The 18,773-nt window shown below is 36.6% G+C and overlaps 2 protein-coding genes across 2 annotated transcripts in view; one reads left to right on the top strand and one right to left on the bottom strand.

Annotated features, from left to right (window-relative positions):
• The window catches only part of LOC122083984 (MATH domain and coiled-coil domain-containing protein At3g58360-like), a 3,037-nt gene extending 358 nt beyond the window's left edge, over nt 1-2,679 (bottom strand). The window contains exons 1-4 of the mRNA XM_042651955.1: nt 2,090-2,679; nt 1,736-1,902; nt 1,288-1,573; nt 88-254 (exon numbers count right to left, since the gene is read on the bottom strand). Of these exons, the coding sequence (XP_042507889.1) occupies nt 88-254; nt 1,288-1,573; nt 1,736-1,902; nt 2,090-2,253 (784 nt within the window). The 5' untranslated portion in view covers nt 2,254-2,679. The remainder of the gene's footprint in view (nt 1-87; nt 255-1,287; nt 1,574-1,735; nt 1,903-2,089) is intronic.
• A 13,546-nt stretch (nt 2,680-16,225) lies between these two features.
• Nucleotides 16,226-18,284, top strand: LOC122076420. Its single transcript, XM_042641719.1, has 2 exons — nt 16,226-16,939; nt 17,052-18,284. Exons 1-2 carry the CDS (start codon nt 16,577-16,579, stop codon nt 17,661-17,663), a joined length of 975 nt encoding a protein of 324 aa, XP_042497653.1. The 5' UTR covers nt 16,226-16,576; the 3' UTR covers nt 17,664-18,284.
• Nucleotides 18,285-18,773: the final 489 nt, after the last annotated feature.

The following is an 18,773-nucleotide window of genomic DNA, read 5'->3' as shown; positions in this document are numbered from 1 at the left end:
TGATCTCATATATGAAAAAAAAAAAAAAAATCATGTATTTGAGAGGCAAATTAATCTTTCTGATCTCATATATGAAAGTTTAATTACCTCTATGGCATATGTCATTGCCGGATGCCTTCTGATCCACCACCCTTAGTATGTAGTTGGCATACACCTTCCTATCTGATGGAAGAGAGGAAGCCTCATACAATTCTAGAAATACAGAGAGGTAGCCCCCTTTTACCCCTTTAGGTTGGCCTTGGACCATCATTCTCCTGAACAATCCCAACAGAACCTTTAAAACTTGGTTCCTTTCAATATTTTAGGGTTTGGTTTTCATACACCTTTAAGACTTGGTTTTTAATCTAGTAGTGAGAGTTAATTATAACATCAGAGTCTAATCACAGGGTCAAATCCTCAGTGAGAAAGGAATCCTTCCTTGTTATATGGATGAAGTACAACTTAATCATTTTTTATATGCCTGTCATAACAATTTAACTCTCATCCTTAACTTTCAATAAATCAAAGGAAAGTATTTTTTTGTGGGGGAGCATGATTCTTGCACATGCACGAGGGCCAATGGGAGCACACAATAAATTATCCATAGAATTATCATTTTCCATTTCATGGGGGGGGGTGGGCCAGTCATTTTGCTCCACATGTCTACGCACAGGGGCCACACTCTTCCACAGAAATCATTTTCCCCACAAATTCTATATATGCTTAAGGGGAGAGGGTTGGACATGTTGCTAGCTATCTTAGAGCTAATGGCTCAACTAATGAGGGGGTGAGACGTAAGGGGCATGGGAATCATTTCCAAAGGGAGAGAGAGAAAGACTGAGTCTGGGCACCCAAGAGCATGTCCATCATTTTCCCATACAATTAAGTGGAAGAGAAGATTTCTAACATTTTATCTCCACCTGACATTCTCTTTCCTCCCTTACCATGTGGGGGCTCACCGGTAGATTAATTGTGCGCGACTCTCTCCCACGTGCCCACTGGATTAGCATAGTAGATTACAACACATGCGAATGGCATATAAATCTCTCCACCCTAAGTGGAAAATAGGGACTTAGATCCTCTGCAGTGCATCACCCCCTAATGTGCATTCAACGATTGGGAGTGCATTCGGCTGCATGCCAGTTGCTTCCAGTCGTCAAATGCACACTGGGAGGCTGACGCTTTACAGAGAATCTCAATCCGAAAAATAGGGTGTAGGATTCTGCGAGCCCACAAAATTCCACTTTAATTGCTGCCCATTTTTCATCAGACAAATTGATCAACAAGGGGAAAGGGATGAAAGATTACCATTGATAACCACCCACAAAAAAAGGTGAGCCAGACCAAGAGCTTCCACTCACATCTGAAGAAATTCTAATTACCAATGTTGATTCTCCATATTCTTGCCGTGGCAGTAGTTGTAGAGATTCTGTGAGGGTAGCTATTCTTTCATTCTGGACTACTACCTCTGCTCCAAATACACAAGTCCCTTTGATAAGGAATCCATTTGAAGGCTCTTTGAGAGTAGCCAAGGACATGAATTGCCCAAAACCCCATTTGTTCTTCATTGCATGAAATAGTCTCTGCTGGGTTTCTGATCAATAAGCTCAATCTGGTTATTAATATATTGTTTTTAAGGGAAAAAGACAAAAAATGCATAAATATGCATGGGACAAAGTTTTATGTTCAAGAGTTGCCCCATGCCACAGACATAATGGGGCTCTCGAACAGGAAACACTTGCCCAATATATACTACCTTCGAGAGTGCGGTAATAGCCATTCTTCTGGTCGAATACGAATAACTTGAACTTTGCATGAACCTCCCAATCAGTTGAAGATGTTGGTTTCATCATCTCCAAGTAGAGAGAGATGTAACTTTCACCACTTTCATTCTCGTTACCCTTTGGATGCAAGCATAGTCTCCTAATAATATTAATTCTTCACGAGTTAGATCATCTTACTATACTTTTGCAATTAAAAACTATGAGAGCTGCGAAAAAATCACTACTATATGATATTTTTCCTACGAATGGGAAGAAGCCTCATTAAATAGAGATTATTTTTTTTCTTTTGACCATATAGTATATATTGTACATATATATATACATACCATTTGTAGCCACCAACCATGAAGAAACCAGAGTAATGTTCCTCCATATCAAGATCGAAAAATCGCAAAAAGCTTGAGATCTTCCAGCTGAAATGCGCTGGTGGATCTTCCCTCCATGATTCTGAAACTGTTATTTTTTGGATCGGCCTAGGAATCTTATACATCTTGTTCAAACGAAAGCTGAAAACTCTTCTGCAGATCTTCTTATGCAGATTTTGATGTGTCTTGAAGTTTGATAAGGCTGTGACTATTATATATATAGGAAAAATCTTGGTATAATTATAGTTAATAATTGTACCTTTTTTTTTTTCTAATCTTTTTAATATAACACATTTTAATATTTTATCATTTTAATAAGATGAGTAATTTTCAACTTATATTGAAAATCAACTTAATTAACTTTTGAGAACAAGACAAGGGACAATCAAAAGAAAATCAACAAAGTTGCACTATTACATTTAATACTTCATGAAATATAAGATGGCTATATACTTAGTGTAATCTCATTACCTCGTTAGGTCCAAAACCCAAATGCACATTATATAAAAATATATTAGGAATAGTACTAAAAAGGGCATACCTAATGCACACGACTCCCGCATATGCGAGGTTCAGGAAATATAGGGACGAGAACTACACAACCTTACCCCGAAAATATCAAAAGGCTATTTCAACCACTTAACCATCTAGTCACAAATTAAGAATAATACTACGTTGGTTAAAAGAAGAAGAAGAAAGGCATCTCCTAAGATTTGTCTCTTGCCTTGTTTTCTTCTTAATTGCATCTCTTTCACCAAGTGATCCCTTATCTTATATTCCACTCAAAGAATGATGTACACATTAGGGTCATATCATTTTAATCGTACGTACCCTTTCCCCATATTCCAATATTATGTTGATTCTCATGGCCAATGAGGTTCACGCTAATCTCTTGTTTTTTTTACCCCACAAGAACAAACCTCTTTAGAAGTTAATGATACAGCGCGGAGGCTTGAGGATTGAGACAAGGAAAGGCATCCCACTTTTCGCTGCTATCAAGCACACCCAAAAACCTCTAAAGCCTTTGGTGTCAAGTGTAGAAATACAACCCTAAAACGATGCAGAAGATAATGGAAAAACAAAACAAACAATGCACACGGATTTTACGAGGTTCGGCAAGATTGCCTACGTCCCCGGTGAGATGAGATCCTGCTTCACTATCAATGGAGAATAGGGTTACAGTGCTCGTTCTCACACCTCTCAGTATTGCTTGCATTACAGAGAAAGAAACCCTCGCTACAAATATATAGCGAAAAAAACCTTAATCCGGATTAAACTACAATTGCCCTCAAATAAAAAATTCGAGCGGGGGGCTGCGCCCCCCTACACCTCCTGCCCCCCTTGCAACCCCCACGGCCCGCTAACCGGCTAGCGGAACCGCCTCCTGCCTGTCTAGGTGCTGCACCAGTATTCCCTAGATTAAACTGCGACGGAATACAAGACATCATACACCAACATCAAGGAAGTTGGTAATCAAACTTTCCGATTTCTATGTTATTAAAAAAAATTAAAAGAAAATTGTTTTTGTTGATTTTGATTCAATCCCAATCACAAGAGTATATTTTCAAAGTATGAATCAGCTATTATCTTTCTTGTAGTAATGGTGGTTGTGATACTCAGACTTAGTTATGGCAAAAACTTGTCATCATAGATGGTGAAAATTATATTAAGACATGGATTTGTTCTACCACTTAGAAAATCCAATTATTAGATATCTGAGGAATGGTTTGGATTGACTACATATCAATGCATCTCTTGAGTACCTTCTTTTTATTCTTGATTTTTTTAATCTTGGTTGCCATTCGATCGATGCCGATTTGATTGAAAAATTACATGTAAGCTTGAAACCCAAGAGTCTCCCTATACTCTCTAAACTAATACTCAATTATGAATATCAAGTTCAACAATGTAGTAACAACAAGTTTTCCTCATTTTTAATTATAAATAAATAATAAAAAAATAAATTAAAAAATAAATTTAAAAAAAAAAAAAACTAAGTGTTATAGTAAGGCTCACAATTTTATGATTAATTACTATAGATTACACTAAAAATATGAAAAATTACCAAGCCAAAGAAAATTCTATAAAGGAAAATATTTTCTTGATGGGTGACTAATCTTTCAGGTAAAAGCTAGTTGACTCCAAAACTTAGTAATTACTTTCCACTTGATTTGTATTAATATGCCATATTTCATTTAAATTGTTTTCAATGTGTTGAAAAGAGTCCATGAAGAATGAGTTTTCATGAAAGAAAATAAACATTGTAGGCCATGGAGTCCAAATCAACACAAGCTAGCCCATTTACAATATTGAGATGGGCCACAAGTTCAAATATTAAAATTTTAAAATGCTTATATTTTGATTAATTTGTCAAACAATTTGTAATTTTGTTTTGTTTTAAATTCTTTGTTTAACAAACTTTTTTTTTTTTTACAGTGACGATTATACCTGTCATTTCACTTGTGTACTTGAAAATCATGGGAAACAATGATGGTTCTTGAAAATGATACAATGGTAAGTCATCTTCAAATAATTTTCGAAACTCGGTCCCCTTTACACTAGCCATAAAAAAAAAAAAAAAAAAAAAAAAAATATATATATATATATATATAAAGGTCAATTGAAAATATGAATACACCTATAGAGTAAGGATGTGAATTTGTGACCGAAACCATTTATCGAAATCAACTGATCTGTTTACACCGAAATCGCAAAACCGTTTAGTAAATGGTGCGGTTATGGTTTCAAGTTTCAGGCTGATTAGCTAAACGGGTCGGTTCGATTTTAACCGTGGAACCCATTGGTTTCAAACCGAATTGAAACCATTTAAACCGATCCAATTAATCCGTATAACAATTAAATAAAGAAGTGGCAGTAATCCATATAACAATTAACAGTTAAATTAAGTGTCCATCCTGCTTTGGTATGATTTATTGCAATTCAGTTAAAGTTTAGGCTTTAGATCATGAACTTGTAATCCATATATGCTACTATGTTATTATGTTATCATAGATGGGGTATTTTGGCTGAACCACCTGTCATTTTAATACTTTATGTTGTAGATTGTTGGATTTGGATGTTGTATGATATTAGTTCTAAATGTTTGAGAATGACCATACAAAGAAATTGCATTAGATTATCAAATTAAGACATACCATTGTTAATATAGAATCTCTTATTTGTGGTTGCCAATTATTTTTTGATAAGCTTATGATCTTCAGTTTAGAGATGGTTGTAAGTTATATCAAACTGATTGTGAACCATTTTACAAACTGTATGGAATAAATTGAAATCGAAACCGTTTAAAACCGTGAAACCGATACCATTTAGAAACCGTGGAAAGCGAAACCGTTTACTAAACGGTCACGGTTTCAGAAAGTGGAACCGTTTAGTAAATGGTGCGGTTATGGTTTTAGTCAAATGAATGTGAACCGAACCAATCCGCACCGTTTAAACCAAAACCGAATCAATTAACACCCTTACTATAGAGTTTTCATTCACACGATCCCCTTTTTAGTTTTATCAAAGTATCCCAACGTCTTGGCAAACAAGTTTGGAAACTCTCCACTAATCTCATACTAACTCTTTAATAGATCATTACCAGGGAAAAAACAGAAAAAAGGGTCTTTAATAAGTCAAAGGAAAGTATTAATAGCTCTCCATAAATATGGGTACTAGCTATATTATCTTTCATATGTGGAGAGTAGATTTTATCTTCACCTACGTTGGAAAAATAGTGTTAAGTGATATCTCTCTCTTTATGGACGCAGGATCAAGCTTTGAATTGAATTGAATTGGTTAGAAATCATGGGCCGAACTCCCCTTGCTGAAGATGCTCACATCAATCTTCCCATTGGTTGCATATGTTGTTGTGTACCTGCACAAAAGGATGGCGTTCCCTTCCCCTAAATTTTTTTTGGGTAGTAACTGTGGTGATTAATAATGCATCTTAGAATAGATAAAGCTGCAAATATATTAGTGGAAATTAAGAGAATCTTATTGGTATGAAAATTAACTGATGATGCAGGAGTAACTTAATAAAGATGGTTTGATCATTAATTTAGATGAAAGAGACCAATGATTAACACCATTGAAGAGTGATTTGGTGCAAGTTGGAGGTTCACGAGTGGAAGAGAGAACAAAGAAGAAAAGGACATAGGCTGAAGTGTAAGCCAAGACATGAAATCGCGTACTTCTATCATAAGATATGACCCAAGATAGGATGGAATGAGGGACAAGATTCATACGACAACCACCTTGAATACTCACTTGTAGTTGACACGATGAGGAGTAAAATCAAATTATGTTATAACTAGCCATGTTTGGTATCCAGGAGAAAGAAAGAAAAAAAAGAAGTGTAATTTTTTCTTTCGGTTAAGAATTTTTTTTTGCACTTGGTATGTCTTTACCTAAGAGAAGATTCCTCTTTTCAAATTTAAAGTTCCTCTTGTAAATTGTGAAATTTTCTTTTGCTTTCCCAAAAAAAAAATTCTTGCAAAAAACACAAGAAAACATGAGAAAATATGAAAACATAAAAGACAAAAAATGAATGGTTACACAATGATTTCCTATGTGTTTATCTCTCTTAAAATTCAAAAATTTTTGAATTTTTTTCTTTTCGTTTCTTTACTTCTCTTGATAATCAAACATACTTATTCTTTTTATTTTCTCACCATTTCTTCTCTTTTCTTCTATTTTCTTTTCTTTTCTTTTCTAGATTATTTTTTCTTTTCTTTTCTTCTCTTAATTACCAAACATAGCCTAAAAGAAGAGAAAAACTTATGTACTATGTCAGAGTGCAATTTTCTCCCACATGAGTTTATTATTTTCCTTCCCCTATTCAGAATATAACAACTCCAAATGAATAATGCTTCTTTTTTTAAGATGACCATTGATGTGGCTAGTGTGCAAAAGCTTTCCCATAGTGGCGACATAGGAAACTCTCTCCCCTTAAAGAAATGTTAGTTTTCAAGTTTCTTTCTAGAAACAACCAATAACTCTCTCATGAATCTCTCACATTAGATACAATAAAAATAGGGGAAAAGAACTATGTTTGGGAGCATGGCCTACGCCAACACTCCCATGTCTCTCTCTCTCTCTCTCTCTCTCTCTCTCTCTCTCCATGTGAAAAGACATATTTGCCCTCTCTTTTGTGGAGAAGAGAGATAGAAATAGGGAGTGCTAGCATATTTTTTTTTTTTTAAGGGAGTGCTAGCATAATTCACTCTTAGAGAATAGTGAACTATGTTAGGGCCCATTTGATAATATTTCAAGAAATGCGTTTCTATCATTTCTGTCGTTTCTGTGTCCAGAAACGGAACAAAAAACGTTGAGTAAAACTGTTTCGTTTCATTTGTTTTCAGAAATTGAAATTGAAATTTCTACCAATTTATGGTTCAAGAAACGACCCAGGCGAAACAAGTCTACTTCGCCGTTTCTGAAAAGGACTCGTGACCATTTTTTCGTTGGTTATTATCGCCTTCCAGAAACATGACTTATCAAACACCTTCTATTCAGTTTCTGTTTCTAGAAACGGAAATTTATGTTTCTATCATTTCTTGAAACAAAAACGGTAAAAACGTTATCAAACGGGCACAACAGTTTTTTTTAATGTTTAAATAGTTGAGAGATTTATTAGGCACAACAACATTTTTTTTTTTTCTCTCAAATTCGTTTCTAGAAACGACGAAACAAATCCGAATTGTTTCGTTAAAGTCGCTTTTAGAATTATAAATAGGCATAAATTTTGATTTATATTTCTAGAAACGAGTTAAATAAAATAACTTTATCAAACATTTTTTAGGTTGTTTATCCGTTTTTGAAAACAAGAAAATACAGAAACGATATAAACAAAACGTTATCAAACAGTGCCTTAGAGTTGTTCACATAATAACCTAAGCCCCACAGCATTTGATTGTGCAAGTTCACATCGCAATCATATAACCTAACTCACCATCTAATTTTACCGAAAAACAAAAGAAGAAAAACTCACCGTCTATGGCTCCTCATATCTCTTCACACGACCAAAGGCTCAACTGAGAAGAAAGCTAAATATAAACAGTAACCTATTCATTATTATTCACATCATTTAATTATCTGACAAAAGAGAAAGCATTACATCCCAGGCCACATAGCCTTCTTTCCCTCTATCTCTTTAAGAGGGAATGAGGTAAAGACTTGTTGAGAGTAGCTAGTGGGAATCTAAAATGATTTTCCTAGTTGAATAAAAAGCAAATCTCATCACCAGCAATGATAGTCAAAGAAAGTAATGGTTCTAGACCAAACAAGAGGGTTGATGACCCTAAACAATAATTGCTCCTCTTTCTCCTCATAGCATCATATCTCCTCTTCTTCTTTCTAAAAGGCTATGCTACCCATCTAGTTGACCTTCTCCTTCCATATTCTTGCTGCTACCCATGGTTTTTGGTATCGGTTTCATATCGTCTGTATCAGTTGATATAAATCAGTCCGATACTGATATGTGTCACTAAAAAGGTGTGTATATATATATATATATATAGTATGGTATCAAGTAGGGGTGTCAATTCGTGGCCCGACCCAACTAAACCGATCGAGACCGACTGTTTATAGACCATCCCAGTCCGGACCGTTTATTAAAAGTGTCGGGCTTGAGCCCGGCCCATTTATAAACGGTCGGTCTCGATTTTGCTACTTGGATCGTCGGGTGCCTGACCGAGACTGACCAAATAACACCCGACCAAGACCGGCCTATTGTGCACCGGCCTAGCCCGACCCTTTAATGATTCTAGAATACCTATTTTACCCCCCAAATTAAAGAGTAAAAACTAAAAAGTAAATACATGTTCACATTTTAAATAATTGTTATATTTAGTATCATTTATTGATTTATTATCATTTTTTTGAGTTTGCATGAGAGGGCTAGAATATAAGAGCACATTTTAAAGAGGGCCCGTTTAAAAATCGGCTAAACCCCGTTTAACATTAAACATGTCCGTAGCCCGGTTAAGGCCCGACTAAAGCCCGATTATGGTAGCCCGATTATAGCCCGAGGCAGACCAATCGAATATAAAGCGTACCATGCCCTCAATAACTAAGCCCAATTAGTTAAATGGCCGGACACGATGCAGCCTTTGAAAGTCTTTAAGCCCTATTAAGCCCAACCAAAATTGGACCGACCCGACCGATTGACACCCCTAGTAATAAGACTGGTAAGTTTGTCTCGAATTCTTGATCCATATTGAAGATTGACTCGCTCCGACATATTTTGATGGCGACCCAAGACTGATAAGTTTGTCTCAAATTCTTGACCCATTTTGAAGATTGACTCACTTGGACATATTTTGATGGAGACTCAAATGAGAAGTTTTCTGAGATTTGTGATGGAAGCAAAGGGGTATGGTTTGACCGGATCGATTAAGACCTGATGGGTCAACCCGTGACTTGGAGTAGATAATGTACAATCATCTTATTGAGCAAATTATTGTAATTTGGGGGTTTTTCGAGCTAGGTTTTCAGGGCGAGTTTTCTCACCTCTGCTTGAGTATAATCTCTCTTTTGCATAGTGAAACATCTTCTTCTTCGTTTGAGGACGTAGCACACCATACCTGTGTGTGAACTTCATTCAATCTCTATGTTGTGTGGATCTATTGTTTGTTTATTTTCGTATTTCTTGATGTTTGCTTTAACAAGTACCATCAAAAGGAAAAACCATTTGATATGTGTTATGACATTCATTACAATATCAATATGGCTAGTACCAAATTGATACCGATACCTAAACCATGGTGCTACTGATGGGCTTCTATGAATGGCTGACCATTCCCATCAAAACATTGTTCAATCTCCTAAATATTTCTTCCTCTCTGTTTTCCTCTTGGAATGCACTCAAGTCTTTGATCCTCAAACCTTCTTTCATATTTGTTCAGTTTCTTGTCCCATCAATTAGTCGATAGAGGCTGGTTCCCTAAAAAGACGGTGTGACCTTTGCATCAACCTATAAATCAACGCACATGAGCTTGCATCAATAGGGATAAGATTTTCGTCTTTTATGATGACTCCACTTTATTTCTTAAGTATAAGAGTCACGCTTCCTTTTAAACTTCTCTCTATTTCTATCATTTTATATGTTTTTTTTCTCAAATTTTGTTCATTATTTGTCCCAGGTAATAAACGGCCCTCTAAGAAGGGTTTAAAAACCAGAATCTGGTCGGATCAGTCCTGAAATCGATATATTCCAAGCATCTAGGTATTTCTGTACATGATTGACCCGAGTTGAATGGAAAGGAATCCGGATCAATTGATCTGATTCTTAAAACCTTGGGTTCAAGTTGGTTTTCATCAACCCACATGGGTCAACAAAACCAAAGGTTTAACTAAACAACCCAACTAACACACCTAGTATTTTCCTTTTTCTGGTTGGTCGGCATTCTTAAAACCAAACCAATAATAGGGAGGTTATGGTTGATCCTTTATAAAGGTAAGGAAAAGAAAAGAGGGCAAGAAAAAACACAGGAGAAGAGCTTGATCAATCAGAAAAAGGGTGAGGGGACTAAGAGAGAAAGTTGGGGTTGGAGAAGTTTTTAAATGGACATGATGATCAATTTTTTGGAAGCTAAAAATCTTACATATGTCTTCTGATGAGACATTATGGCCCACAACCATCAAGTTATGGCCCAAATGAATGGTCCTGATTTATTTTTAGGTGCCACCTATACTACCCAGCATGAAATGCAGAAAACACTTTCGTCCATTGCACTTAAACAGATAATGCAGTTACTAATAACTTCATTATTCAGCTTAGGATGGAAGCAGTGGCAGTGGTCCCCTAGAAGTTAGAACTCAATTCAATTGAAATAGTAGTATTAGTGTGGCACCGTAGGCCCCCTTGCTGGCCCCTTGTCAGCCCCTGTCTGACCCCATATAGGTCCCGGTCTGGCCCATATAGACCTCTTAAGGTATAACCAGGAGTAGAGGGAAAAATCATGCCACGATGAATCTAATCTGTCCATGTTGTATAGATCAATGGACACAGATGAATGAGATTATTCATTCATGCCAAGGGGTTTCTGTTATCCTATGAGTTACTTTCACAGAATGTGTACTTTTTTCTTTCACCCATATCACCTTTGTTTTTCTTTTTCTCTTATAAACACCCATATGATATATGATGCTACTTGCCCTGTCAGACATTACAGTCGCGGGAGCCTCATGCGGGTTGTTCTTTACATTGCAATGGGGATGTCAATTGATCGATTTCGATTAGACCCCTGTCACGCCACAAACTTGATTGGCCTATGTGTGTAAGATCCCTCCCCCCCCCCCGATCAAAATCTTTTTTTTTTCCCATCTATGTTTTTCCTTGTTTTGCTACCTGCAAAACGCAACACGTGGACAATAAGGAGACCAACGATCAAGATTGTGTGAGGATTATTACATCCGGTGCGTTGCTCATAAAGTTGTCCACGTGTCGCGTTTTGCAGGTAGCAAAACAAGGAAAAACAGGGATGGGAAAAACAGAGGATTATTTTCCCCCCTCTGCCCCTCTCTTAAGAGTCATTTTATCCTTGTACGTCTCGTAATACAATATGAACCACACTCTACTATCTTCCATGAGCACCGTGGGACAAAAAATCCCACTACTTTGTTTTACAGAAAACAATATCAGAAAGGTCAATGGTTCAAACCTTGTAAGAGACAAAAACAAGGAAAAAGAAAATGTGGTATTTTGAAACTTACTCTTCGAAATGTATTTAATATGACATGTCTACTAGGATGGAGTGTCTACAGATCTAAAGAATGAAATGGTATGGTTTCGGATGCCGTGCATAGACCAAGATCTCAATTTGTATAATGTTAGGTAAAGTAATGTTCTGATAGCCTAGTGGTGGCCGGCTTAAAGAGCTGGCACCCAAGGGAGGAGGTCATTGGATCGAACCTTATCGTACGCATTGTGTGTGTGGGTGTGTAGGTGTATCCATCCGTGGATTGTCCAGATAGTTAGGACGAATTGAAGATTGTGTGGATAAGCATGGATAGGCACACGGTCTCAGGTTCGATTCCCCATCTGTGCATCTGCAATTTAAATGGAGACCATGGTGGATGATTGTTACGCTAGTCTCCCCGAGGATTAGTTGAAGTGCCCATAAGTTGGCCCAAACACTTTGGTTAACAAAAAAAAAAGTAATATTTAAGGTGAACTTTAACCACTTTATTTTTATTTTTTTTCTTTCTCAAGGTTGAATGTAAATTTTAATCGCTTCATGTTGAATTTACCATCTTAAAACTGCTAGTTACTTTCTTACGAAGATGTGTGGGAAGGAAAAAACTTTCTGCACAATGTTATTCTTATATAGTTTGGTTGAAAAAAAAAAAAAAAGATTAGATAAAAGGAAAATTTTAAAGGAGTTTTCATTATAATATTTTGTTTTGAGACCCACACGAGAATCTCTTCAACCATGAGATTAAGATTTGACGCTACTTTGATTGGAGAAGGATACAAGAAACACTTAATCATTTTATTTTTAGAGAAAGTTTTCTTATTTTCTCCCATGATGGAGAGAAATAATCTCTCCATCCACCCACCATGGTGTAACCTTACGATTGATTTCTTAAATGGTTGTGTTTCATTATGGTAGGAAAGACAAACCATTTCCTACCTATTTGCAATTTAATAGAGATACACATCGATAACAAAGTATAAGGAAAATAAAATAACACATTGAAACAAATCAAGCTAACTATTAAAGCACACACCAAGTTTAACATGGAAAACTTGGTGAAAAAGAAAAATTGAGAGACCTTGTCTTGATAAAACTTCCACTATAATAAGTAATGAGATTATAAATCTCTTCTCTAACCAGTACTAGAGGATATTAAACATTAAGAATAATAATATTTCTTGGATAAAAATCGACTCATCTAACAAGGTGGATAAATAAAATTACGATAATTTCAGTTCACACTACCAGAAAAGGGGTTTTCGGGACGAAATTTTTTTGTCTCAAATACCAAAATATTGTCGCTAATACCTTTTAGGTGGACCAAAACCTATCATGAAAAGTATTTTCCTTTCTTTCCTTGATAGAGAAAATGTTGCCACACCTTGCGACCCACATAAGAGGAACACGGGAGAAAACATATTCTCTTCTTGTTCTCTCCGACACCCACACTCACACTCACACTTACACTAATATGAAACAAAAGAAAGGAATTCCCAAAGAACTCACCCCTTGTCCTTTTATAAAATAAAAAAGAAAAAAAAAAAATTGAAAGAAGGTTAAGACTATGCGTAATTCGGACGGACTTGTAGTTGGGTGACTTCACACCGCATCTATGTTTTTTACTTGAAGAAATAAAGATTGAGTTGGTTTTAACACTAACATTAAAAGTATGCGGGTCCCCCTCCAAACAAGTTAAAGAAAACTAACATATCATTAACTCTCATTATCTATTGTATACAATCAAAAATATCATTACCTATGTCTACAATAAAGGTCAAATGAAACCATGAACTCTGTTCTTCATGAATAAATAAAAATAAAAAAATAAAAAATCTTCAAAAAGGAATCCTGAGGATGACTTTTCATTTCCTAAAAAGGCATTATAGATATTGCAGATCATTCAATCTAACATTATTTTAGAAAGGAATTCCTTTTCTTAAATGCAACCTAGCTATTCACTAAACTTTGGGTCCATGAGTGGTTATCTATCTGCTTTTTGTTCTTGATAAATTTTTTCTTTTCATATTGAAATTAGCAATGGATGAGGGTGTTGATAGTCAGTTGTTATGGTTTGCAAGACACATGGATGGTACTAGGGGTGTCAATCTTGAGCCTGCACTGGTAGGCCTAATCGAGCCTGGCTTGCTTAAGGCCCGACCTGGACTGGCCCATTCACAGTGCATGCTACTAGCCCGTTAGGCGCCCGACCAAACCCGACCGCATAAGAGACCCTCTTGAACCAAGCCCTTTAGCCCGACTGACCCAACTCACTTAAGAAACATGCTTGAGAGTGTAGTCCCTCACTGAACTCTTCCTGTGGCTTGTAAGTTTGTTATTCTCTCATTAGTTTCTAATTTCCTTCATAGGATATTGTATCACATCTAGCCATTAGACCTTGGTGATTTGCTGTAGTGTTAAGCTACATACCAAGCCCTTCTATATACTTGAGTTGTGATTTCATCTACTGTTTCCTTCAACTGGTGTTGAAGGTTTTAATACTTATTAACTATCCAGTTGTAGGTTAAATTTCTTACTCTTTGTATATGTTAATGTTATATAGCTTCAATAAATCCTTGGTTTTTGTGCCCATTAATTGATTTCCAATTTATAATGCTCATTCTGCAGCTATTTTATTTTGTTATTACCGTTTCAACATTTCCTCACTAACATGAGACTATAAAAAGTAAAAATAAAAAAGAACACGCTGTTTTTTTTATCTTCTTAACCCTAACTACCAACTTTTACTATGTTCAAATAGAAGAGTTCTGGACATTTAATCCATTTAAAAAAATGATTTTAAGGTTGGTACGTTTAAAACCCGATTAGAGCCCGTTAAGACTTAAGTAGGTTCATTGCCAGTTTAAGGCCCATGTAAGACCCATTTAAGATAGTCTGATTAAAGCCTGACACCAATCGACCTAATTATAAATCATATCTTACCCCTCAAACTTAGGTCCAATTACTTAAACGTTCAAGGTGCAAGGGTTTCAAATGAATAAGTCTGATTAAGCCCGACCGTGACCGACCCAACCCGCCCCTTTGACACCCCTAGATGTTACCCAAAGGAAAATAGATGAAAAAATATATAAGCTGCAGAGGAAAAAAAGTTAAAATAGAACTCTTTGGCTCACTTTCCGATGAGATCTCAAAAGACCAACATGCTCTCAAGTGTCCCATTCTTCAAAAACCCACGAGCACTCTACAAAACAAAAATAAAGTCCATAAAATATCATCTTAAGAATAAGATACTTAACACCCCCTCCCCTCCTTTCCCCACTTCTCTTCCACCAAGAAACACTACAAACACTCCACTAATAAGATTTGAAATTGAGAGAGAAAGAGGAATGGGTGGTGTTCACAAGAAGTGTTATGGATAGTGCTCCCTATTATGTGAATGTAACCATATCCATTTGATGCATCTATCAGATTATTAAAAGAAAAATTGATGAGTAAACCCCAAGATCATCAGTGGAGACCAATATGAACCTGTTATTATAATTCTCTTGCAACCACCCAAGTTTTCTTTCTAGATCAGACCGTTTTGATTTGTGGGTCAAGACCATGATCTACCCAAGAGATGGCCCCACTAATTGAGTGGTATGGATCATTGACTTAGTGGGTTTTGTGCACTGTAAGGGTTGTAGGGAGCATCATATGTTCCATGAGAAACAAAAATATTATATCAAAATAGAATGTTTTGGGGAGAGCATAAAAAGACGAATTTTCCGCATTGTAAGAAGATATAGATCTCAATACAAGGAACCCCATCATTCCTTCATTCCCCCCTTTAAAGAATCAAACTGAAATAAATAACTAGAAGAAATAGACCACAAATTTCAATAGAATACACGGTGGGGAAAAACAAAGGAGCAAGTCAGTTGCTCGAGGAAGAAAAAGAGGAAGGAAGAGCACTTAATCAAAGGGAGAAAACCTCTTAAATCTAAATGGAATAACTGAAGAATAAGAATGGAGAATCTCAGTCAACACAGTCAAACTCAATTCACCCAAAATAAACTCTTAACATATATTAAGAACATCAAAGAATTTGTAAAGAGATACTACTATACTCACTGCCACCCCTACCCATCTCAATCTCTTGTGTTTTTGTGCGTCTCCCCTACAGACATCTCTAGAGGGGTTTAAGAGGAAAGAAACAGAGAGAGAGAGAGAGAGAGAGAGAGAGAAATAAGGGTTTAATAGAGAAGAAACACAAAAAGAGAAGAAATTTGAAGAGAACCCATGAAAATTGTGTTACTATTAGGCTTGAATTTTGTTTTCTCAAATTTGTTTTCCACCTTTTTATTTGGTTTTTATTTTTTTATTTTTTTCTTTCTTTCTTTCTCTCTCTCTGTCCATTAAACAATGAAAATGGCAGATTCCCAATCATCCTTTCCCCTCCATGGGAAACACCCATCATTGCTCCCAACCATCCTTTTCTCCATGGAAACCTGAGCTTTTAATTCATTTCCTTATTGATATTCTTCTCCTCTCCTTCCTCTTCTTCTATGTTCTTTCAATTTAAATATCTCTCCTTTATCTCCTTTTCTTCGATACCTTATTCCTCTCCTTTACTTTCTTATGATGGATCTTTCATCCACCACCACCTTGTTAATGGCTTCTACTCCTTTCTGACGCGTGGGATTGATATTCTTCTCCTCTCCTTCCTCTTCTTCTTTGTTCTTTCAATTTAAATATCTCTCCTTTATCACCTTTTCTTCCATACCTTATTCCTCTCCTTTACTTTCTTATGATGGATCCTTCATCAACCACCACCTCTGTTAATGGCTTCTACTCCTTTCTTACGCGTGGGATTGATGATCTCGAACGCTCTTTCCTCTCAAACAACTTCATGTCAATTCAATTTCTTCAAAGGGTTCTCTCCTTACTGCGATCTTTCCATACCCAATTAACCATTTTGGTTCAGAAGCTTCATCTACCTGTGGGAGAGAAATGGCTGGATGAGTACATGGATGAAAGCTCAAGGCTTTGGGAGGCCTGTCATGTCCTCAAGTCAGGAATTTCAGGCATGGAGAATTACTATTCTGCAGGAGCTGAGATTGCTTCAACCCTCGATGCCCATCGCAATCTAACCCCACAGTTATCTCGTCAGGTCAATCACAATCTTAAAACGAGAGAATCCAAAACCAGAATTCCATTTTTTTTTTCTTTTCCTAATTAAAAGCAATGAATTTGGTTTCTTTTGTTAATTTTTGATGAAACAGGTGATCAGGGCAATCTCTGGATGTCGCAGAGAAGTTGTGGGTTTGGAAGAGGAGAACAGGGCTTTAATGGAAAATAGAATCCAACCCCTGTCTCTCAGGTTCGATGAGAAGGTCTCAATTGAATCGAGGCTCAATGGGTTCAATGGGTTTCGTGGGGTTCTGTACGCAATGAGGAACGTGAGCTCACTTCTTCTCATGATCCTGCTTTGTGGATTGGTGTATTGTTGGCCAGAATCGAGCTTCAGACGAGGAGGATACGAGGGATGCTTGTTCTTTGGATCGGCTTTCATGGTATCCATGGCAAGATTGCAGCAGAGAGTCGCAGCTGAGGTCAATCGGATCGATGAGCGACCTGGGATCCTTCTGTACGAATTCAGGAGAGCAAGGGTAGCCATGGATGAGGTGAGAGCAGAACTGGAGAGGATGGCTACCCAGGGAGGACTTCCAGAGTGTGAATCTGAAGTTGGACTTCAAGAAAGGGTGGAGAACTTGAAGGGTTATTTTGGGGTTTTGAGATCTGGAGTTGAAAGCATCATTGGGCAGCTTGATGATTTCTTTGATGAAATTGTTGAAGGAAGGAAGAAGCTTTCAGACATTTGCAGTCACAGGTAGAGAGAGAGAGAGAAGAGAGGAATGTTAAATAGAAAAGGGGGTGGGGGAGAACAAGCAGTTGATGGGGGGTGGTTGGATCTGTTTAGTGAACCAGTAGTTTTCTTTAATTTTGCTTCTACTTTTTCTAGTATTCTCTCTCTCTCTCTCTTTGTTTGCAGCAGCTAGAGCTGAAAATTTTGAGGTGAGCTTTATTGATGAAGAACACACTCTTGAAGGACAGAAATTTTCGGGAAAGAAAATATTAAATAAAATAAAAATGTGGGTATGACTTTCAGGGAAGGAAACATCACTGTCCAAGAGGAAACATGAAGAAGAAAGAACTTCAGATAGAAGCTTCAATGGAATGGAAAGCCAAACTATCCCTCTCAAGTCTCATCTTCCCCCCCACTCTGGTCCCAAGTCCCGACCGCCCCACAGAAAAAAACAGCGGCTTTCTTTCTTCTCCTTTGTAAAAAGAAATATTATAATATTTTGTTTGAAAAGGAAAGGAAGTTTCTTGTCTTCTCTGATTATATTGTTACAAAACCAGACATTAGACACAAATCCCATGTTAGAATGTATCAAAATATTAGAGATTTTCAAATGCAATGAAGAAGTTAGAAAAATCCTTTCCTTTTTTTCTCCCCTGTTCTTCACTTCTTCCCCTTCCTCCTCCTCCTCTGCTTTTCTCTGTTTTCTATTTTTATTTTTTTGATGGAATCTGCTTTTCTCTGTTGGGTACTTGGGTTGGCCTCTTCTTTTTACTGAAAATCTTTTATTTATTTATTTATTTTTTCTTTTGCTTCCTCTTCTGGTTGGGTGGAAACTCTCATTTTTATGTGAAATAATGATGAGAGGAAGAGGACTGGGGGCTGGAGATTCCTGAGGTTGCCTTAAATTTGAAGTAGTTCATTTCTTTTGTTTGTGGAAGCTTTTGTCTGATTCGGTTGAATTGATAATGAAATTTTCTCAATCTCAACACCTCCCTGACATATCTCCTTTCCTTTCTTCCCTGTTCATCACCATTGCTCCTCTGTTCATGTTTTATTTTTTTTCAGTTTATTCTTTTGAGATCTTTACTTTATGCAGCTTCTCAGTTTCATAATTTTCATGGATACTTTTCAGTCTTCT

Source organism: Macadamia integrifolia, chromosome 1, assembly GCF_013358625.1.
Source record: "Macadamia integrifolia cultivar HAES 741 chromosome 1, SCU_Mint_v3, whole genome shotgun sequence".
Taxonomy (NCBI): Eukaryota; Viridiplantae; Streptophyta; class Magnoliopsida; order Proteales; family Proteaceae; genus Macadamia; species Macadamia integrifolia.
This window is presented reverse-complemented; position numbering and strand designations above follow the sequence as displayed.